This window comes from Apodemus sylvaticus, chromosome 6, assembly GCF_947179515.1.
Source record: "Apodemus sylvaticus chromosome 6, mApoSyl1.1, whole genome shotgun sequence".
NCBI classification, from domain to species: Eukaryota; Metazoa; Chordata; class Mammalia; order Rodentia; family Muridae; genus Apodemus; species Apodemus sylvaticus.
The window spans coordinates 50,234,901-50,257,062 of record NC_067477.1 but is presented as its reverse complement, the minus strand read 5'-3'; the positions used below and the strand labels follow the sequence as shown (position 1 = coordinate 50,257,062).

At 44.4% G+C, this 22,162-nt stretch overlaps 1 protein-coding gene across 2 annotated transcripts in view; it reads right to left on the bottom strand.

The window, feature by feature from the left end:
• The window catches only part of Rtn1 (reticulon 1), a 209,740-nt gene that overhangs the window by 3,877 nt on the left and 183,701 nt on the right, over positions 1-22,162 (bottom strand). For both annotated transcript variants that reach the window (XM_052185681.1, XM_052185682.1), the window contains 5 exons: positions 8,472-8,679; positions 3,927-4,065; positions 1,762-1,831; positions 1,261-1,307; positions 1,118-1,176 (listed from right to left, as the gene is read on the bottom strand). In XM_052185681.1, coding sequence (XP_052041641.1) covers positions 1,118-1,176; positions 1,261-1,307; positions 1,762-1,831; positions 3,927-4,065; positions 8,472-8,679 — 523 coding nt within the window. The remainder of the gene's footprint in view (positions 1-1,117; positions 1,177-1,260; positions 1,308-1,761; positions 1,832-3,926; positions 4,066-8,471; positions 8,680-22,162) is intronic.

The window sequence follows — 22,162 nt, the reverse complement described above, 5'->3', positions numbered from 1 at the left end:
CCGTTCTTCATCTATTATTTTCATTCTGCTGGTGACACATGGGTCCCAGGGGATGTTTTCAGACATTATAAAATGGGCATCTCCAAACTGAGCATGGGACTCAACACAGTTCTGCATGACGTTAGGGGGAAGGGTATAAATGTGCATGTGTGTGTGTGTGTGTGTGTGTGTGTGTGTGGTGGGGTGGGGCTCAGGGAAAGTCAAAATGCTCTGTGCATGGAGAGAGGATGGCAGTTGCAGGCCTAGGCTATCAGGGCAGAAGGACGCAGAGGTAAGGACTCTTCCTGTGGTTTTGTTATCCTACAGTGTTGACTGAAGCACCTAAGCCAAGCCTGACCGTCGCCTAGGTCAGCCATGGAATTATCTGATTACTAAATGGAGTTGATGCTGATGGAGTCTGAACCTTTCGTGAAGTGAGTCTGTAGCTGAAGGACAGGTAGCAACAGGTCTTAAAACATGAGGGAGAGAGCTGCGGAAATCACTAGGCTATATGGCCATGTTAGCCCTGGGCATGGAAGCCTGACACTTTCATCTCTAAGTATCTTACAGGCAGCTCCGTAAAGCAAGGTCTGTTAGAGGCGGGAGGTTAAAAACAGCAGTGGCACAAAACAAATGTAAACTTGTGCAGGAAAAAGAGTATAGCAAAAATACTCAGGTAGCAGATTATTCATGCATCCTAAAGCTTTAAAGTAACTTTACTGGTTTAAAATTGGTAGTGTTCGCTGTTCAAACGACTGCAAGCATTTATTAGGTATTTTCATTTCAACTTGACTGTTCATTTAACATTTTCTGAATTAGGGTCCTTTTCCCCTCCCCTCCATCTCGTTCTTGAACATGGGCCAGTCCTTGGGGAGAGTTTAGTATTACTAAACTTGTTAAAATAGATTCATTATGATCTCTGAAATACGCTACTGATGACTTTATTTAATTGAGGGTTTGAAAGTTACACTTATTTTCTGAAAAATTTTAATTGGGACGAGAGCGAATGTACGATTCAAAAGGGTAAAATATAACTCAGGCCCATTATTTCTCTACCTCTTCATTACATCTAAGCAATCCACTCCCATACCTGCGTCAGACTGCAGCTCCTTTTCAGGAACTACTCTATGTAACTTACTTTGCCACGACAGTGTTTATGTGAGTCCTCACAAGTCCCAGATACTGATCAACCTGTGCCTGCAAAGAGGAAGAAATCATAAGCACACCAAAGACCACAAGGGCAAAATTTCACGAGAGCGTCTGGCCCCACGTGCAACTCACCTGGTGCTTAACGTACACGACAGGTAGTGTAAACATCGAAACCACAGCTGCAGAAACAATCACACACACACAAAAAAACCAAATATGCCATTAGAACTCTGAGAAACATCAGCAGGAACAAGCTTACAGATACATTTTGCATAGTCATGAGACTATAGCATTATTTGGGAAAAAATAGCATTGTAGATCAAAGGTGACAGGGTATAAGAAAAACAAATGTAAAAATGATATATTTATAGATAAGGAGGGTGCACTGTACCCTTTCAAGATGACAGTTGATCCACCCATAGCTGCCACTGTAGATGTACATATACCAGAAGCAAATTTAGTGATGTGGTTGGAGGAAAGAAACACTGAAAAGTCCATTGTTATTTGATCTACACGATCCTCTACACTTGGGGGAAATCTGATGTTTATTCCTAGCAATCTACCAAGAAGCTGGCAGCTGACAGCCATGAGAGCACCACATCCGGTGGTCCATGGAACACAGGAAGTCCTTACCCATAAGCAGCAGGGTCAGGCCATTGAAGAGCGCGCCAACATAGGTCAGGAGCCACATGAGGACTGCAAACTGAAGAGAAAGGTCATCAGAGAGCCCACCACGGTCCCTCCCAGATGGCCTCCATGTCTTTCCTGGGTTAGGATCGGAGTTGTTCTAGTTAACATTTCAATTTTTCCCCCTAAAGACTAGAATGAGCCACAACAGGAAATGGATTCCTGGGAAATGGTTTTGACAGGAAGTAGGAGTAAGGTGTCTAAAGCTCTAGAGACCTTGGATCATGCTGTTGTTCAGGGACCCAGTGAAATCATAGGCTAAGCTAGGCATTTGGCAAGCTGTAGCTCTTGGCTGGTTTTATAAGGGCCCAGGGTTTAAGAAAGTTATATATATAATAAATATATATAATATATATTTATTATTTAATCTGACCATGTAAATGGTCAGATTAAATAATAAATGTATTAAATTATCTGTAAGTTTACATTAACTTTATTTTCTAGTGTTCATCAATAAAGTTTTATTGATACACAGTCGTATCCCTTCATTGATGGATTGTCTTTTGCTGCTTCTGTGCTGTAGTGCCCAGGTTGTATAGATAGGATAATACAGCCCGAAGCGGCAGGTGTGTAGGGTAAGACAATGCGGCCCAAAGCTGCAGATACTAGTTGACCTTTACAAGAGAGGTTTGCTGACCTCTGTTCTGGCCGACAATTAATACATTACAAATACAGGCACAGTGAGCAGTTGTGATCTCCTGACATGTCTATAAGTATTTGTCAACAGCTCCTGTTCCAGGGATGCAGCCTGAAGGTCAGGCCAGTACCTCACTTCTTCCTCTGAATTGTTAACCTTAAACAATTATTAGTCAGACCCACCCACCCCACCCCCACTCTGCACGAAGCACTCCTTAAGGACAGAACATTCACAACCACCTCCCCCACCCCTACTCTGGCCCCCACCCCTACTCTGCTCATGGGCTTGCTGAGTCCTGTTTCAAAGGCCTACTAGGTCAGCATTTCTTAACCTATGGGTCTCAAAGCCCCAAGACCATTGGAAAACACAAATCTTTACATTCTGATTCATAACAGGAGCAAAATTACAGTTATGAAATGATGACAAAAAATAATTTTAAGGTTGTGTATCATCACAACAAGAGGAACTTTATTAAAGGAGCACGGCAGTAGGAAGGTTGAGAACCACTGCATTAGATAGAGGGAGACTGTCTGGAATAGAGCCTGTGTGTGTCTGTGTGTGTTTGTCTGTGTGTCTGTGTGTGCCTGTGTCTCTGTGTCTGCCTGTATTTGTGTCTGTGTGTATGTTTGTGTGTGTGTCCATGTGTCTGCATGTCTCTCTGTGTGTCTGAGTCTGTGTCCGTGTGTGTCTGTGTCCTTGGGTATGTATCTGTGTGTCTGTGTCTGTGTCTGTGTCTGTGTCTGTGTGTGTTTGTGTCTGTGTGTGTTTGTGTGTGCCTGTATCTCTGTGTCTGTCTGTATCTGTGTCTGTGTGTATGTGTCCGTGTGTGTCCATGTATCTGCGTGTGTCTCTGTGTGTCTGAGTCTGTGTCTGTGTCTGTGTGTCTGTGTCCATGTGTGTGTATCTGTGTGTTTGTGTGCCCTTGTCTGTGTGTGCTTGTATCTGTGTGCATGTGTGTCTCTCTGTGTGTCTGTGTGCATGTGTGTCTGTATGTGTGTCTGTGTGTCTCTGTGTATATGTGTCTGTGTATGATCTGTGCTGGACGCAGGTCTTTCATTTAGATGCTTAACCTAAGTAATTCTGGAGGGCTCACTGTTAGAATGCTCCAGAGTATACATGTTCCTTGAATCCCTAAAAGTAATTACTTAGGAGAAGGGCTGAGATCTTGGTTTAAGAATCTACATATTCCCATGTAAAATGTCCAGACTGATCTAACCTAGGTTTGATCCTGGTTCTTCCAAATACAGCTGGGTGACTCTGGATAACTATCTAAATGTTTCTTTCCTGAGCCACAGTTGTGTCCTCTGTGAGACAGGCTGACTAGTCTGGATGAGTTTCACGACTTCATACAACTGTAGACTCAGATTCTAGACTAATTAGCACTTGCTTTGTCGTCTCTGAATTGTAGTTGCCCTATTGTAGTCTTCCTTGAGGGAGACCACGACTATTAGGCAAGGAGAGGAAGCAATCATACTTTTAAGGAATCCACCAGGTCCTGGACGAGGAAAAGCCTCCGTAGTTCCTTCAGAGTGCTGTTCACGTACAGTTGCAGGCAGTCTGTGTACTTCTGAATCTGCTCCTGGGACAGGGTGATCTCCAGCTCCAGGTAGGCCCTGTCAACAAACCATCCCAAGAGAATGCCATTAGAGGGTTGAACACAGGCTGCTGTGCCCCAGGGCCAAGTGAGTGCCCGTCACACTGGGAGGACTGTGGCTGGGTCATCTCCAAGAGTTATGGCTGCCGGCTGGGGGACACCCACACACTCGCCTTCTGTACACCAGGAGTGAAGAAGTTCTGACTCTCTGGGGGCTTTGTGACTCTATCCAAAAGACACAGTATTAAAGGATGAACTGGAACTCAGATATACTGGGAAGGACCAAGAAAGGCTGGTGAACAGTCAGATCCTTTACTGAATCTATTACACACAACTTACAAAGGAATGAGTGTCTTCTTTAGATATAACAGAGATCTGAAAACCCCAGCTGTCAAACTGTGTCTTGACAAACTCTAAGAATTTCTGTTTTGGTTCTGAAACTGACTTTCAGATTTCTCCAGAGAACAATGGTAACTCCAGGGGCCTGGACCTTATTGAACACTCATTGGTCTTAGTGAATGGTGGTTTTAGCAATGAAGGTTTTGTTTCCATTTATTCAAGTGGTTAGACTTAACTCAATACTAAATAAAATAGAGAATATATTTGTAAACTAAATAAAATAGAGAATATATTTGTAAACTAAATAAAATAGAGAATATATTTGTAAACTAAAAATAGAGAATATATTTGTAAACTAAAGAAAATAGAGAATAAATTTGTATAATATACATAAGCTTTCCAGCTTGGCCCCATGCCTCCGCTGAGCTCTGGCTTCCCTTCCTTGTCCCTCTCTCCTATCTGAAGACAGCTCTGGACGGCCTGCTGAGCTTATATTTCTCAAAGGCATGGGATGAACAGACACGGAGAGTTAAGCAGCCTTTGTCCTGAGCTGTACAAAGAGTTATGGACTAAAGGCTGTACTCCTCCAGAACTCTGTGCTGAAATCTTCACTCTTAATGTAGCTGACGCTATCAGCCAGGTACTTTGAAAGGAAATTATAAGAGGATGGAACCCTTTGAATGAGACTGGTGCCTTTAAGAACCAGTTTAATCCTCTTTATTAGAGTCCCAGAGAACTCTTGAAAGACCCAACAAAAAGATAGCAGTCTATAATTCAACCACAGGGCACTTTGGTTACAGATTTAGCACAAAAGGGAAAAAATGTGGGTTTCTTTAATCATTTAATCCAATAAGTTTATGGTATTTGGTTATAACAACCTGTACTGGCTGGTTTTGTGTGTCAACTTGACACAAGCTGGGGATATCACAAAGGAGCCTCCCTTGAGGAAATGCCTCCATGAGATCCAGCTCTAAGGCATTTACTCAATCAGTGATCAAGAGTGGGAGGGCCAATTGTGGGTGACGCCATCCCCCATCCCTGGGCTACTAGCCCTGGATTCTAAAAGAAAGCAAGCTGAGCAAGCCAGTAAGGAGCATCCCTCCATGGCCTCTGCATCAGCTCCTGCTTCCTGACCTGTTTGAGTTCTAGTTCCAACTTCCTTTGGTGATGAACAACAGTGTGGAAGTGTAAGCTGAATAAACCCTTTCCTCCCCAACTTGCTTCTTGGTCATGGTGTTTGTGCAGGAATAGAAACCCTGACTAAGACACAACCTAAACTGACTTTGGGAGTTCATATTTAAATATTAAGGTTTTTTCCCTCTTGGAAGAAACACAAAATACTGACTTGTCTGGATAGTGATTAAAAAATAGAGTCAGGTATTGTCTTTGCTCATACAACTGACTAGACTGAAGGAATTTCAAACTTTACATTTTCCTGTTAAAGGACAATAAAACAGTCAGACTAAGTGTAGTTCAGACTATTGTCCTGTACCTGGGTATGAGAAGAAATAAGCCAAATGGGACCTAAGTCCCCATGTTTAAGCCTTGGGGGACGAGAACAGGACAGTTCTAGAGTCAATGAAGGAGAACGTGGAAGAACCCTGATTGGCTAAGGACAGACAGGCTGGGGCTGAGGGAATGGGTGAAGATGAGACTTGGGCTATTGGGAAACATACAAAAGAAGCGTGCTCTAAGTGCTACCATTTCATTTTCAGACTCCATTTAATCATAGGGAGACTAAATTCAAGGTCCCAGGTCCCAGGTCAGAGGACTTCCTTATAGCTGAACAGCTTCTGTTGTAAATAGTTGTCTGCGTCCAGACATCTCAGGGACAGCTTCTGCATCTTGCTGACAGAGTCAAACAAGTTCATGTTCCCAGGCCTAGGATCAAACACCTACCCCACTTCACCAAATGCTTTCTTAATTGTCTGTTAACTGCAAAGAATATAGAAACTGCTGCTATCTAAACCAAGATGCATATGTTGTAAAAAATATACCAATTGCTTGTTCTGCCCTAACTAACTACATGCAGCTGATCTGCTCCTTTGTTTCCTTATCACTCTGAGCTCCAGACCTAAGGTCTAAGAGAAGGAATTAAGGAATTCATAAGAGAATGAAGAAGTGAATAAATAAATATATATTTTTTAAAACACAGGCACTTGGAGCAAGGTGCCCTGGATACAGCCTAGCTCCAATGGGTACTCCCTTGCTTTACCCATGATGTCAAAATACAACTGCACAACACTGCAGCTCACCCCTGCTCACCCGTGCTTTGTGTTTGCAACCTTTAAAAGTGATGTACAATCTCCCTTCGGGATCCCAAACTGGCCGCCTCCCTGAGCACTCAGAAAATAAAACTTTCATTTTTAGCTTCTATCTCTAAAGTGAGTTTCTCAGCTTCCACTGCAACCTCAACCCTGGCCACACGCCACTGCCACTCAAATCTGGGTTGTATATGTGTTGCTAGAAATGAAAAGTGAGCCACTTCTGAGCTCTCAGCTGTGGGGGTGGGGACATGTGAAACCACGCTACAGCCCAGATGACCCAGTGACTAGGCATTAGAAAGAAGTCCCATGATCTTCCCATCAGAGCGCACTGTGAAGTGCCACAGTCATGCATCCTATCATTGTGCTAGGCACAGACATCAGGACCAAGATGCTGATGAGGCATCTAACAAGCACCCTTTACTTTCAGGCTGCCCAGTTGCCCTGAAAGCACATGATCTTTGCTGAGGCTCTGCTGCAACTGAGGTTGAGTTGCTGACAGACGAGTCTGAGTAAGGGTTCATGCAGAAGCGGTGCTGGTGAACTTTGGAGATTGGCCGGGAGCTATCATGAGTTCATGTGTAGTGGAGTCTAAGGCCGGTAGGCAGGTGTGTGTGACACTTACACTGAATTCTGTGGGCAATACTGCTCACCACTGAAGATGGGATGGAGTAGTTTACTACAGTAGAGCTGGCTGGGCGCCGCTGGGTAGGCTAACACTGCTCTCTGGCATTGTTAATATCTACACAGTTCATAGATCGCCCTAAAAAGGTGGGGAGGGGAGGCTGAAGAGACCATTTAGCAGTTAAGAGGGCTTTGTGCTCTTACAGAGAAACAGTTCAGTTCCCAGAACTCACAACCACCAGTAACTCCAGTTCTAGGGGAGTCAATGCCTCTGGCCTCTTTGGGTACCTGCATGCATGTGCCTGTGTGCACATGAATGCATCCAACACTCACTCTCTCTCTCTCTCTCTCTCTCTCTCTCTCTCTCTCTCTCTCTTGCATATGCATACACAGAGTTAATTAAAAATAAAATGTTTTAAAAAGATAAAACTAAAACGTTTCTCCCTTTTAATATGCATTCTAACCCAAGTTTTCCTGCATGCAGATGCCGGGTAGGGCCTGTGGCGAGATTTCTCAATAGTCTTGCACCACCCAGAACTTTGGGGCCTTAAAAAAAATCCTAACACCCTGTCCTCATATTACAGTATTTACTGTGCCATTTTACTTCTTGAAACCTCAGTGTTTCCATCTGTAATCAGGGATCACAGTGCCTGCCCTGCTTTCCTTATTGTGGTGGATGGATTAAGTAGGTGTTGAAATTCTCTCTTTAAGTGAAAAAAGAAAGGAAAAGGGAAACCCCAAAACATGAGATTGGGAACGGTGACTCAGAGGTAAGGAGCACTTGTCACTTTTTCAGAGGACCTGGGTTCCATTCCCAGTGCCTACATGGTGGCTACAACCATTTATAACCCTAGTTCTAGAGGACCCAACAGACACTCACGTGGTGCACATACATGCAGGCAAAACATTTCACACACACAAAGTAAAATAAATAAATAAATATAAAAATTATTTTTTAAAACACATTACACATAGATAATGTGTTGTGATTATTTTTGGAAGCCAGTAGTGTTTTGAAAAGAATGACTTTTTTTTTTTTTTTTTTTTTTTTTTTAGAATCTACCAGCAACTTTAGGAAGTAAAAACAGGGGTTCTGGAAAAGCCTAGGAAGTTCCCAGTTTCCCGAGGGCTAGCAGTAAGGCGGGGCGGGGGTTGGGGCAGAGAGGCAGGGTGAGGGCTAGCCAGCTTGGGCACTCACTTGAAAGGATGACCCTCATCTGTTTTCTGCACAGCTTGTAGAACGGACTTGTAGATGCGGAAGCTGATGGTGGCAGAGAGGGCGGCCAGGGCCAGGTAGGCGACGACGCTCACCACGCTGAACTGGGTCAGGGAGAAAAGCAGCAGCAGGAAGCTCCCGAACACGATCCCCGTCTGCCTGATGTCCCGCCAGTACAGAAGGTCAATCGCTGTGGAGGGAACACAGACACACATGGCACGTGACCCTGGCAGGACCCAGGCAAGCTGAGGGCTACTCTGTTGCTGCGGGGGCTGCGGTCTCCAACCAGGTGGCATTTGGATTGCTCGAGGGTCGTGAGGAGAGAGATGGCGACACCAGGGATGCTGACTGATACCCCATTTGGATTTGGAAGAGTCCCCAATGCCAATAGCTCCTGGATTCTCAGCCATGGCTCCAGTGAGCACCCCCAACCCATGGTGTTCTCTGTGGGCTATGTTACCCGGATCGCGGCTGGGAGTATGTGATTCCAGGGGACTCTGAGGAGGGCCTGTTCTTCCCTCTGATCACACTGACTACAAGCGTAACTGGATGCTCCGTGGTCAATATTTGGTCTCAACAGAGGCCAACAGCACAGATTAGCTGCCACTGAGAAGGCAGGCAGCAAGAAAGTAGAGTTTGGGAAGGAAGATGGCGCCTTTGGCAGGAAAGTCGGGGTGACCTCAGCCAGTACCTGAACAAAATTTAATTTTCTTCCAAAATCCCAGAGAAATTGAGGTCCATGGCTGTGCAACAAGTCCTGAAGTGCAGAGCTGGGGATTGCACCCAGGGCCTCTGGCATGGGAGCCAGGCATTTAACCTAACCACTGAGCTATCTCTTAGACCTCCTTACATTTTAGTTTATTATTATTATAGGACTGTGCAGCCAGCCCCACTGGGATTAAACTTTTGTGTGCTCGCCACAGTGGTTTGAATGAGAAAGGTTTATATATTTGAATTCTTGGTTCCTGGTTGGTGGAACTGTTTGGGGAGCATTAGGAGGTGTGGCCTTCTTGGAGGAAGTGTGTCACTTGGGGCTGGTTTTGAGATTTCAAAAGCCATGCCTCTCCCAGTGTCTCCTTCTTTACCTCCTACTTGTGGATAAACATGTACCCTCTCAGCCACTGCTCCAGCCTCATCTGCCTACTGCCGTGCTCCGCACCATGACAGGCACGGGCAGTAACGCCCTGGCACCATGAGCATGGAGTCTGAATGCAAAGCCCATTTATGTTTCATATAGAATGTTATATAAAATGTAACGCAGTGTGAAGGGCATTTTAGACAGTAAAGCGTTTCTGTGCAGGCTACAGAGCTTCAGGGTGTGGGGTTTGCCATCGGTAGCAGCATATCAGTATCTGGAGTTGTGTATGCTCGAGATGATCAACCTGCACAATACACCACGCCTGCTGACGATCAGAGGCTAATGAGGTGACCTGGGAACACTGTACAGCTAAGTGCGAAACCCTCCTCCCAGCAGACTCGTCTCAGGGGGCTGCAAAGAGAGAGGCGCCTTCCTCCAGCCTCAAGGGCCCCAGCAATGGGACGCTGGAGAGAAAACATCCTATCATTTGACTTGCACCATCACTCAGGTCCCTCCATGGCTTCAACACAAAGTTGCCAGCAAACAGCTTTTGTTTGAAAAAGTGTGAGTCCCTTTCTCTTAGGACCTTTCTCTGATACAAGAAGCAGAGAGCTCAAAAGCATGTTTGGAGAGGAAACACACATTTTTTACTTCCTTTTTAAAAGTAGGTTTAGGGCCAGAAGTCCTTTGCTGTGCTAAAGCCTCTTTCTACCCAATCACTTGTCACATTGATTGATTATTAGAAATTAATTTCTTTGGTTCATTGTTTTGTTTTGTTTTTTGCCTCAAAATCTGCAGCATCATTGTCTTCATTTTTTTTTAAATGCCAATATGCCAGAACCAAGGCCACAGGAAAAGATTTGCTGTCCCTTAATAATGTGGAAGGGACACAGGCTCACACAGAGCACGCACGAGCCAACTAAATAATTTTCCCTTCAAAAGAGTGCCAAAGTGCAATGTTTCTAGGTGCAGAAGGCCTCTGGGAAGAAATGCTCTGTGAAATCCTGCAGCCCTGAAGACAGGTGACAGAGGAGGGAAAAGGGCAGATCTCCACATGGCCTGACTCCTCCTGGCAGGCCTGGAGGCACTAAGGCCAAGGAAGCCTTGGTATTGTCTAAACCAGCCAGTCTGAAGGCCGGAGAGTGTGGCAAGCTTCCAACAGCTCTGTTCCTTGAGCTAGTGCCTCATGGAGGGAGAAGCAAACACCAGGCTTTGTGCTGGGAGACAGGGCCGTGATAATACCTGAAAATAGAGATTGTACAGTTACAAATACAGTTACGAAAGAGTGAATGTAATCTCCTTAAGGGCAGGCAGCACAGCATCATGGGCAGGCACATGGTGATACAGACACCCTATAAGGAAGCCTGAGTTCTCCTGGAGGACTGGGAGAGAGCGGGGGATGGTGGTCCACACAGCCCCGAGACTCGTGAAGGGGTACGGGATGCTCTGTGAGTAGCTCTCAGACTGGGAAGAGACAGGATTTGCCACTTCAACTTGAATCCCCACTGAATGTGTCACTAAACACCTGTCACTATAGGTTCCCCCTAGATAAGCGTTCTGCATCTCTGGGCTACCTGTTCAGAAAAGCTGACAGTGGCTGGCTCCCACACTGGGGCAGGCATGGAGGATTCTGTAGGCAGAGAGGTTAACTGAGTCCACGTGTTTGGTCATCAGCCAGCGGCTCTGCCCATCTATTTAAGATTGTAAGAAGCTTCTATTCAGTGATCAACAGAAGAAGTCTTGTAAAGGATGAGCTGGGGGCTCGGAGGACTTTGTGTCAATATTATCCAGGTGGATACTAAAATATTCATAGCACTTTCATGTTTTATTTCATTTAGTCCTTACAATAAACCCCATTAGACAGGTAGCACATTGAAGAAGCTAAAAGGTAAACATGCTTTCTCAGTGTGTAATGAAGCAGCCATTTAAATGGGTTGGTTTTCTTTTAGTAAAATCAAGTCCTTATCATATTTCTTGATCACTGGTATTCTAATAAACATAGGAATTGAGCGATTACAAAATGCGGACAGTCATCTGAACAAAACCCAGCACAATGTCAGTCTATCTGCATTGCAAGAGGAGCTACGAGTCGAGTCTGAGGTTGTGGTAGTCCTGGAGTGGATAAAAGAAGAAGTGGGGTGCTTGGTAAACTTGGGGCACATGCTTGGGGGGGTGCATAAAGGGAAACCCATTATGCAGGATTAGTTGACTCTCTGCAGGAGAGGGGAGGAGTTAGAGATGAAGCAACATTTTACAACCCAGTGAGAGAGGTCAGCACCACTGATAAAGAGGAATAGTAAGACGATGCTTGTTTTTAAGCCCCTAGATTGACATGAGACCTGGACATAGAGCCACAGCCTCAGGCATGATGGGACAGGAATCACAGGAAAGTATGACAATCATACATACGCAAAGCCAATTTTTTAAAAGCTTGGAAGTTAAATGTTCTTTTAAGGTTCTGTCACAGTGGCCTCAGGTTAAAATGGCATTTGATATCATCATATATGCAGGGTTATTCAGGCATCTATGCACAGCGGGCAGCTGGAAACATGATAAGCTGGCAGAACTGAAGTCTGATGAACAGGATAGACTGCGGACATATGAGTGCACCCGGGATAGAACAAAACAGTTGAAGGCCTGAAAGTGGAGATCTCTGAGAAAGAGGAGGCTAAGGAACCCAGTGGGGTGAAGCAATAGGACGGAAGTGGGGCTAGGAAGAGAGTCCGGGGGCTGGAAGAGGTGGACACAGCAGCGTCGATTTCAGGGACTGTGAAGACAGAAGCTTCTGGACCGTTCCATGGGAACGGTGCAGATGCATTGAGGGATGCGAGGTCTGGGAAGGAGCCTCTGGGACTGTGTAGGGGGCTGTGTGGGAAGCGAGCGGTGGGCAGAGCAGTAAGGGGTTGGGAAATGGAAATCCTGAGGAACAGAGAGCACGGCCATCGTGCTGTGGTAGCCATGCACTCGGCTCAGCCTTCGGGTGGAGAAAAAGCTGTGATTGTAGAGAAAACAGATGGGTGAAGAAGATTTCTGAAAAGAGAAGAAAGGTGGTTTAAGCAAGGACTTGGGGAAGATGGGATGAATTAGCCATCACCTTTCTTCCCAAGAAAACAAGAAAGGGACATGAGACTTTTGGAAAAGAAGCAGATTTAAATATCACATGCGGCTGACAAGATATTTCTGTTGTCTGGTCCTGCTATACAACAAGGGTTCCAAAAGGGATGAATGAAAAGATGGACAAAGGGCAGCGGGCCTCTGATTAAAGGCAAGGCTCTAGTTGATGTGGACAGCAAGGTTCCGTTTGGGGTGTGGTGGTCAGTAGCTGCAGGGCTGACCTGGGGCTGTCAATTGTCTGTCACACAGCATACAGTGAGGAGACTGAAATTCGAGGGGTCAGAATTGAACATGGTAGTACCTGGGACCCTGGCTTATAGCTGGAGACACGGACAGGGAGAGTAGTGATGGCCACATGTGACCAGAGTGTAGGCCAATGGTTCCGTGCCTGAGGATGGCGCGGGATGGGCGGGAGGTGATGAAGCGGTGCTCTCAGAAGAGAAGGTCTGTGTTCTGCATGCCAAATGTCAACTTTGCAGATTCGAAGTTTGATGGGAATGGTGTGAATTTCTTAGCAAGCTTTATAGTACCTGCTATGCTCCTATATAACTTGTTCCCCCTGAAATTCACGTTAGAACTGAATCCCTGTTGTGAAGTTTAAGAGGGTGAAAAACTTAATCCAACTAAGGGATTTAGAAGTGGAGGCATAGAGAAGGGATTAGGACTAAATTAAATAAGTACTCAGAGGGAAGCCTGTGTGACTGAGCACTGGTGGCTTTGACACCCGGTATAAGTGCATCAGTATGCTCCCTGTCTCTTGTCACTGATGCCCTGAAGCACCTCAGGGCTCTACCAGCAAGAAAGCCATTGCTAGGTCAGGAGCTCGATCAAGTGTGTCCTGCAGAATCGTATGCTCACACAAGCTTTTCTTTACAAGTTACCAACCATGCTACAGTGTCATGAACAACAAAGTGGAAGATGCCCACAGTGGGTCCACGTCCATAGTGGGTCCACGTCCATAGTGGGTCCACATTAGTCAGCCCTTGTTTAAAGTTTCCCTGGTAATCCTACAACTGAAGTGACCTCAAGTGCCTTGCCTTGGGGACAGCAAATTGGAGATAGTTTCCCTCTTTTAATATTCTCGTGCAGAAAATCGATAGGGAAGTTAAACAGTGGAGCGCACATTCATTTGCTGAGCATGCTCACAAGGACAGGCACACGGCTGTGTCACTGTGACAATTCTAATAGTTAAGGCGACTTTGCTGAAAGCCAGGAGGCAACAATGCACCAGATTCGAAAGGATGCCTCAGTGGCTTCTATCGTTAGTTTGATAAAGGGCTGGGCTTGGTGATTGCATCTTATGCTTCACACCACAGTGCACAGCTGCCAAGGATTAAGAACCAATGCTGTCAAAGACGAAATAAGAGATCTGAAGAATCTCAAGATCAAACATCAAACCAATGTGTCAATATCTTCCAGAATCTCAGGAAAACCAAACCAAGCCAAACCAAACCAAATCAAACCAAGCAATGCCAAGCCAAGCCAAACCAAACCAGAAAAGACAATGAGAGTAGGGTTCCGTGCTTAGAATTATGGGAAATTAGACTCTATGTCAATTTTCTTGAGAGGAAACCCTTTACGGAGATCTAAATACTTTCAGTTTGGAAATTTTTAGATGCACACAGCTCTGTGACCCCAATAGTTGCTGTGGCATTCAGAAAGTTTATTAAAAATGTATAAGCAAAGAAGACAGTAGTGGACCTATCCATATTTTATTCATAAAGCTGAATATGGCATAAGTAAATATAAAATGGCAATAAATTAAACAATTGCCTGCACCATCGATCCATTTCTCTCTCTCCTTTTCTGTAGCCAAGGCTGACCTCGAACTTACTATGTAAGCAAGGCTGGTCTTGGATACCTTCTCCTTCTACCTCTGCTTTCCAATGCATACGCTCTCATGTCCAGCTACCACCCTAGGCCAGACAAGATCATTGGTGCCATTGAAACACAAGCTAATGCTACTTTATATAAGGCCAAATAGGAACATGTGAAAAGAAATTGTTGTAGAAATATCAGTATTCCAAACAGAGAATTGCTAACAATTAATCTGATATTGATAGTTACCAACTACCTAATGAGAACCGACAGAAGGTTACACATGCCCAGGTTCTCTCCAAGCCAGTGTCCACAGAAATAATGGGAAAGCCAGTTTCTGACTGATGTTCATGAGTTCAGCAATATATCACCAGTGAGTGCTGGCACGAAGACACTAAAGTAACTTGTTCCCCTTAATCTCCCATTGCACAGGAGAATCGTCATACAAGTGTGGCTGAGAACTTAACACTCAAACTCGGACCTTCAAAGGTGACTCCTTTTAGTGGCATAAACAGTGAATTTCACTTACTAAGACAGAGTCTCCCACACAGTGGGACTTCAAGCGTTAGTCCAGGTGCCCTGAGCCCAGCTGGGAAGCAGCGGGCAGACTCCTGATGCTCTTTTCTTCATACCACCTAAGTGGTATGCCAAGCCAGCTGCCAAGAAAAAAATGGCAACACTATTTCTAGATGTTTCAGTAACCCTGTGGATGGTTCGAAGGGGAAGGTGAGGGGAAACTCGTGCTTTTCCTACACACAGTAAAAGGGCTCAGCATTTATTCCCGATCACTGCTTCTTGGTTTGCGTGGAAGGGAAATATCAATGCTTAGGTAAGCCTTACCATTTCCCTGAGCCGGAAGTGACACTGTCTCATCTTCCAGCTGGAATCAGTCCCTTTCCTGTTTTCTCCTTCCTGTGACAGGAGCTTGATTCAGGACAATTAGGTCTAGAACGTGAAGCCCCGTGGGATACACACATTAAAACAAGTCAGCCAGCTTCCCTTCCTTCTATATTGTAAGCTTAGCCAAGGCTCACTGGCAAGAGTCTCCCCACAAACTGTAATGCAGGAGGCAAAGGCTGCGTGAAGGAAGCATTGCGGCTGAGGCGGTCGGAAGACTCTCGGAGACACAGAGAATTGAGCGCCTTTCAACTTTTTGACTAGATCAAAATGTAAAACCTTGTTCACCTGGTGTTTTACTCATTAACCATAATTAGCCACAAGATCTTACGTCTGTTCCACACTGTCTTACAGTTCATTGTGGCAGTGGAATTGAAAAACACGGTGGAGGCAGACAGATGTTTCTGCTCTGACTTCTAAAGTATATACTTGATTTATGTTGACCAAAATGTGCAACAGCAAAATTATTCTATTCCTTGAATTAAAAACAAAAAGTATAAAGAGGAATTATTTCTCATCATATTCAGTCCCAGTTGTTAAATTGCTGTGCTTTGAAAATGTGGTCATATTTTACCTGTCTCCTTCAAGAATCTATTCAGAGTGGCAAACCTCAACTCTGGTGATATTAACACTTGATTGTTTTTAACTGTTACCTAGTCAGATAATATCATTATTTATTTTGTTTATTTTGAGATGTTATTGTTGTTGTTGTTGTTATTGTTGCTGTTGTTGGCCTAGAATTCACTCTGGAGCCTTGGTACCCTCAAAGTCGTGGAACTTGTCCTGCCTCAGTTCTGAATGCTAGGAATCTAGGTGTGAGCCACTCCATGTTGGGCCCAGAATTCGTGTTTTAGAGAATCACTGGCATCAAGTTTTCAGCTTTGATTTGTGAGTTTAATTCTAAAGAAGCCATGCTTTCCCAGACGGCTGCTGGAGCTTCAAAGGAGCTGGAAGAGGAGTGGTCTGAAAGCACGGGTGGGAAAGGCACGTGCCCTGGAGGCTTGTGTGTGTGTGTGTGTGTGTGTGTGTGTGTGAGAGAGAGAGAGAGAGAGAGAGAGAGAGAGGGGGGGGGCAGGGATTCTCTTTCTCAGGAAACCATACACTCAAGGTCTTAGGGGTTTTTTTTTTTCTTGCTGGGTTCTGTGGATTTTAAAACTTAATATTATAAACTAATTTAAAACATTACTCTACATTTGTGTTCCAAAGAAAGACCTTCTAAAAATAAAGAAAGAAGGCCGGCTAGCTTCACCTCAGCCTCTATTATGCACACTCCTTGTGTCTCAGGCATAGACTAGGGCTGCCGTTGTTAATGGAGTAAGTAACAGCTCATGAAAATCTGAGAAACAGAACAGACTTCAAGACACAGATATAGATCAGCATTTTTCAAACTATCTTATCCATTTAAAATGTTTATTTTTAAAATGGGTATTGTAGAAAGTCCATCTATGAAGCTTAAACTGAAACATAATTTAAAAGATTCTAACTTGGTAATATTTATCATAGTATTATTCATAATTTTAGGAATCACTCATGCTGTAGAAAGAAAGACATATATCTGAAGTTCCTAATTCTTTCAGCCCCATGTCAGTTTCTTATGTTAAATTATTTTAAATTGTTTTTGAGTTGTGCATGTTGGTATATACCTTTGATCTCAGCACCCAGGAAACATGTGAATCTATGTGAGTTGGAGGCCATCTTGGTCTAAAATGCAAGGTCCAGGACAGCCAGGGCTACACAGAGAAACCCTATCTCGAAAAAAAAAATCTTTTTTAGATCTTCATATTTCATTTTATAAAAACCCCCTTTCCCTGCATGTCTAGCCTTTAGCTTCATTTTTATGATCCATATTCCTGCAAGATATTTGCAGATAACTGTATTAGACAATATGTAGCAAGTATTCACACTGATTAACTCTGGGTGGTAGGATTTGGGGTGATTTGTGGCTTTTATTGAAGTATTTTGGCAAAAAGAAAAAAATGCATAGCTTCTCTATCAGAGAAGAAAAAAAATCCATTCCCCCCCCCACACCCGCCCTCTCTCTCTCTCTCTCTCTCTTTTTTTTTTTTTTTTTTTTTTTGAGACAGGGTTTCTCTGTGTAGCCCTGGCTGTCCTGGAACTCACTGTGTAGACCAGGCTGGCCTTGAACTCAGAAATATGCCTGCTTCTGCTTCCCAAGTTCTGGGATTAAAGGCATGCGCCACCACTGTCCAAAATGTGTAGCCCAGGCTGGCCTCGAACTCGTGATCCTCCTGCCTCTGCCTCCTTCAGCAAATCCTTCCGGTGTGCACCACCACAACAGGCCATTTCTGTCCCAAATTGTGTCCTTACAAAGTTCCTCATGACAATGGTGGAGATGCTGTAAAAAAGAGAACACCCTGTTTTCAGTGGATCTGACTGCCTGGACAGTACATGTTTGAAACACTGTCTGTGTACCTAGAGTTTCCCTTCACTAAGTAAAGTCCCAGTGCCCCAGTGGAGCCAGTTCCCATGGGATCTCATTAGAATCTGCACCGGGGAGGAGTTTGCTGTATAATGCTATGCTGTAATGTCAGGCATATTCTAATAATGAGTCTAAATAGAAAGCTGTCTTCAGAAGAAAGCAAGACTGGTCTGCCTCTGTATGTAAATGCAAAACTATCTCCTATTTATGTGTGTGCACAGGTGAACGTGCATGTGTGTACTGGTGTGGGGGTTGGAGGGCAGTCTCTGCTCTCGATCCTTAGAAGCCGTCCATCTCATTTTTTGAGACAAGGTCTTTCCCTGGGAACTGAGGCTCACAGAGTAGGTTAGTCTGACGGGCCACTCATCTCTAGGGTCCTGCTTGTCTCCACCCTCCCAACGCTAGGGTTACCAGCTGACACCGAGTTTGTTTTTTTAACATAAATCCTGGATATCTTTCTTGCTAATCTCATGCTTATGCAACAAGTACCTTATCAACTGAGTTATTTCTCGAGCCTTTAAATACACTTTTCAAAAATAAATGACAGTTTCTGTGGCTAAGATATGTGTTTAGCCAGTACTATGAGATGCTTGGGTCTTTAATGAATGTTTTAGTTAGTAACGTTTAGATCAGACAATCCTGAAGCATTTCCATAGAGCACTGTAGGCCACCACAGAGTATTCAAAAATACTTCATTTTGAAAGATAACTAAATACGTCATTAAAAGGTTGCATGCTGGTGGAGTCAAAACACAACAAAGGAGATAAGCCTTAGCACCCAAGCACATAACAGATTGCCAACACACCGTACTACTATAGATGCTGCCTATTACATTCAGAGAAATCTAGAAGGGGGGTGGGCAGGGGTCTTTAGAGTACAGACAGATTCCTATGGGTGGGTGTTGCTCAGTATCCTTTGTCTCCTTAGTATGGGGCTTATTTGGATTTAAGTTGTGTGGTTAAATACCAATATAAGGCAAATTACTGGTCCTCTCAACTTAAGCCCAGAATCCCCTGCCCAATACAGTGAGAGGAATATCATGGAGGTTTAGGACCAAGCAGTACATCACCGACAAGTTGCTAACATTGATAAGAGTTTAGAACAGCCAGCCTGTGGTGGTGCAGATGGGGACAATGCTATAAGTGGGGCGTGGGCCCTGAATGACTGGTGGATGTCGCTCTGTCTGTGAAGAAGGGCCTATGTGAACATATCTCAGAGAGGTGGGCAGGAGGTCACCTTCTGTCACTCAGCATTCGTGAGGGTGGCGGTGGGTGAAGGTGAAGGGCTAGGATACCAGGCTGAGAGAGCCCCCAATACCATTGAACTGACTGATTCCCACAGATCCTGGGCAGTCTTATTTAACTTCTTAGAGTCTCCCACCATCCAGGAATCAAACAGAAATTTGAAAGAGGATACTTGGCAAAAAGAGAGGAAACTGGTGAATATGAGGACCATTCACCATTACACAGACAACTTGTCTTTAGATAAATCACCGGACGAAAGCCCGGACTAGCTCAGAGGCAGATGGCAGAGCAGTGGGAAGCAGAACTCCGGCTGTCACCAGCTGCGCACCTGACAGAAGCCTCATCTATCACCCCCAAGATGAAAACGTGAAAACAAACCCTTCATGCCCAGGGTTTTGAGATGATCAGATCAAATCCGTAAAACAGTCTCATAACTATTAAGACTGTTGTAAATTATAAGATTAGCTCTGTTAGGAAAGTGAACCTAAATCCTGTGAGATTTAGAGGTTTTTGTTTGTTTGTTTTGTGTTTTGAGACAGGGTCTCACAGGCTAGCCGTGGCCTCACAGTGTGAGCATGGCTTCCTTGAACCTGGGATTACAGGTGTGTACGGCAATGCCTGACTTCGCTTCTTTCTGTAACCAGCGTTGGTTTTGGTTTTGTTGTTTGTGTGTCATGCAGTGTTGCTCGTCAGTCCCTGTGAGCTTTACACTATCTTCGTGTGTCTATCTCTTCATGGCTGGTATTATAAGCATGAGCTGTCAGCCATTGCTGCCTTCACTGCAACCATCTATGTCATCCACACACAGACACACACACACACACACACACACACACACACCAAACCCATGCACTCTAGTTTTATAATAGACTTGAGTGAAATAACTCAGTGATGTAATTTGTAGATGAAAACTGTAATGATTCAGGGGAAGACTAAAGTTCACGTGTTTCCTATCTAGGCAAAGCTTCTGAACATTTCTAGAGGAGGTTTTCAGCAGTGTCTACTGACTTCTAACTGTACTGGCCTCCTGGGTCACACCCATGCCATTTGTATACTGGGTTCTGCTGGGCTAAGAGTTGGGCACACTAAGAATCACTATAGACCAGTGGTTTCAACCCCAGATACGCATTAAACTCATCCAAGATCACAAGGCTCAGCTCTAGGGGTGGGGCCCATCATCCTTTGGGTTTCTTAAAGCATTCTAAGTGATTCTCAGGTACACCTGGGGGATTAGAACAATTTGCTTTAAACCTAGGGAACTAGAGTAGAGATGTGTTTAGAATCTACTGTAGGTTTAGTCTATGGTGAAAGTTCCCACGGGGGTGAGGACAACAAAGAAGCCATTCATTCTCACCATTACGGCTATTTGGTGTCGCCGAACCCTCTAGACAGCTAGTAGTCAATTTTCAAGTTAATGGCTTTGTTCTATTTGAGGAAAGGAAATCAATGAATCTAATGACAATCAAAGGTCACAGGGAATAAAGACTCTTCGGTAACTCTGAATTAATCTCCACAAGTAGCTGCACCGTTGGAAAGAGACACGATTGCCTTCAGAGGGCAAGTGATTACATTTTATGCCGATTCCTTAACCTTGAAAAAATCCATTTCAAAATTTAAAGTAAGCCAATGCCAAACCCTTAACGCTGTGATGGCACAACATCTCTACAAATAAAACACACAACCTGCCATCTTTCCATGTCTACTTCGGTTAAAAATAGAAGACACCCAGAATCAAACCCTCATCACCAGTCTTCACATCCATCAGAACCTGGCATTCTTATGAAAGCACAGTTGCAGCATGTGTGCATCCAACTGATGGGCCGAAGCACATGCGGCCAGAAGGAAGTGGTGCACAGCACGGTACAGCCACCTGCTTCCACTCACGGGTGCTATCCCACGTAGCTCTATCGTTTCCTGAAATTACACCCCTCAGCTGTGTGTTTCTTATTTATTGGCGTTTAAATTGTTGGCCCACCTACCTACTTTTGACAGTCTTATTTCTAATAGACCCACATGATTTAAAGCAGACTACTGTATTTTATGCCATTGACAGTTCAACAAATAAGAGCCAAAGCAAGTGTGCTTTTAATTCTGAGATTTGTGTTTTTATCCTTTCTTAAAAAAAAAAAAAAAAAGTAAAAGAAAAATCCTTCACAATCATTAAAGATGAAAGGGACATTTTTTTTTTCCGGCTGGAAGAAGATGAAGAGAGAAACTAAGAAAAATAAAAGATAAAAAGAGCCACCACTTAGTGCTCTTGGTCCCCAAGGATGCTGCAGCCCCCTGCAGGTTCCATTAATGTGCCTTCTTCAGAACCATATTTGTTAAATATCAAAAGACATCGGATCTACCCAACCCCCGATTTTGCCTCATAAAATTCATTCTTGTAAATTCTCCCTTCCTCTTCCTCATGCAAGGTGAGCAAGGTGAGGGAGGAAATCTTAGTGCAACAAAGGACAGAAGGATGCGTGAGATATGAGGCTGAATAAAAATGGCTGAAAAGCAAGCGAGGCTGGAGGGCGGCCACACCCAGTGTGGACCGTTTCTAAACAGCTCTGTTAGACCCGAGGGCAGCTGCCAGGCTTTGTTACTTCCCACTGAAAGCCATTGTTAATAAACGAATGCTATAGGTTATTCCAATGACAGGCACAAACACAAGAATATTTCAAAGTGACCCACCCTAATAAGTGGCTACGCCATCATAGTCTCAGGATTCAGAGAGCTGGTCTGCATTTCCAGTTTCCTTTGTGTGATCACAAATAACAAGCCTGAAATGGGTGTGTCCCTCTCTCCTAAGGATGCCCTTTCATTTAATGGCTCTGATCTCAACCTTTGGGTAGAAATAAATGCACTGGGATGCAGAAAAAATAAGGAAGCACTTTAGCTCCGCGGCTGAGAGATTAAACAAGTCCTGAATGATCAGGCCAGAAAAGCTCCCGGAGGAGGCAAATGATGCATTATTTACAATACCACAATACACAAGAAAACAAAGGAGTGAACTGGGAGGGGACAAAGACAGGGCAGGGGAGGGGAGGGAGCAAAGATCATCCATGTCGATTTTGCAAGAACAGGTTTACTCCCC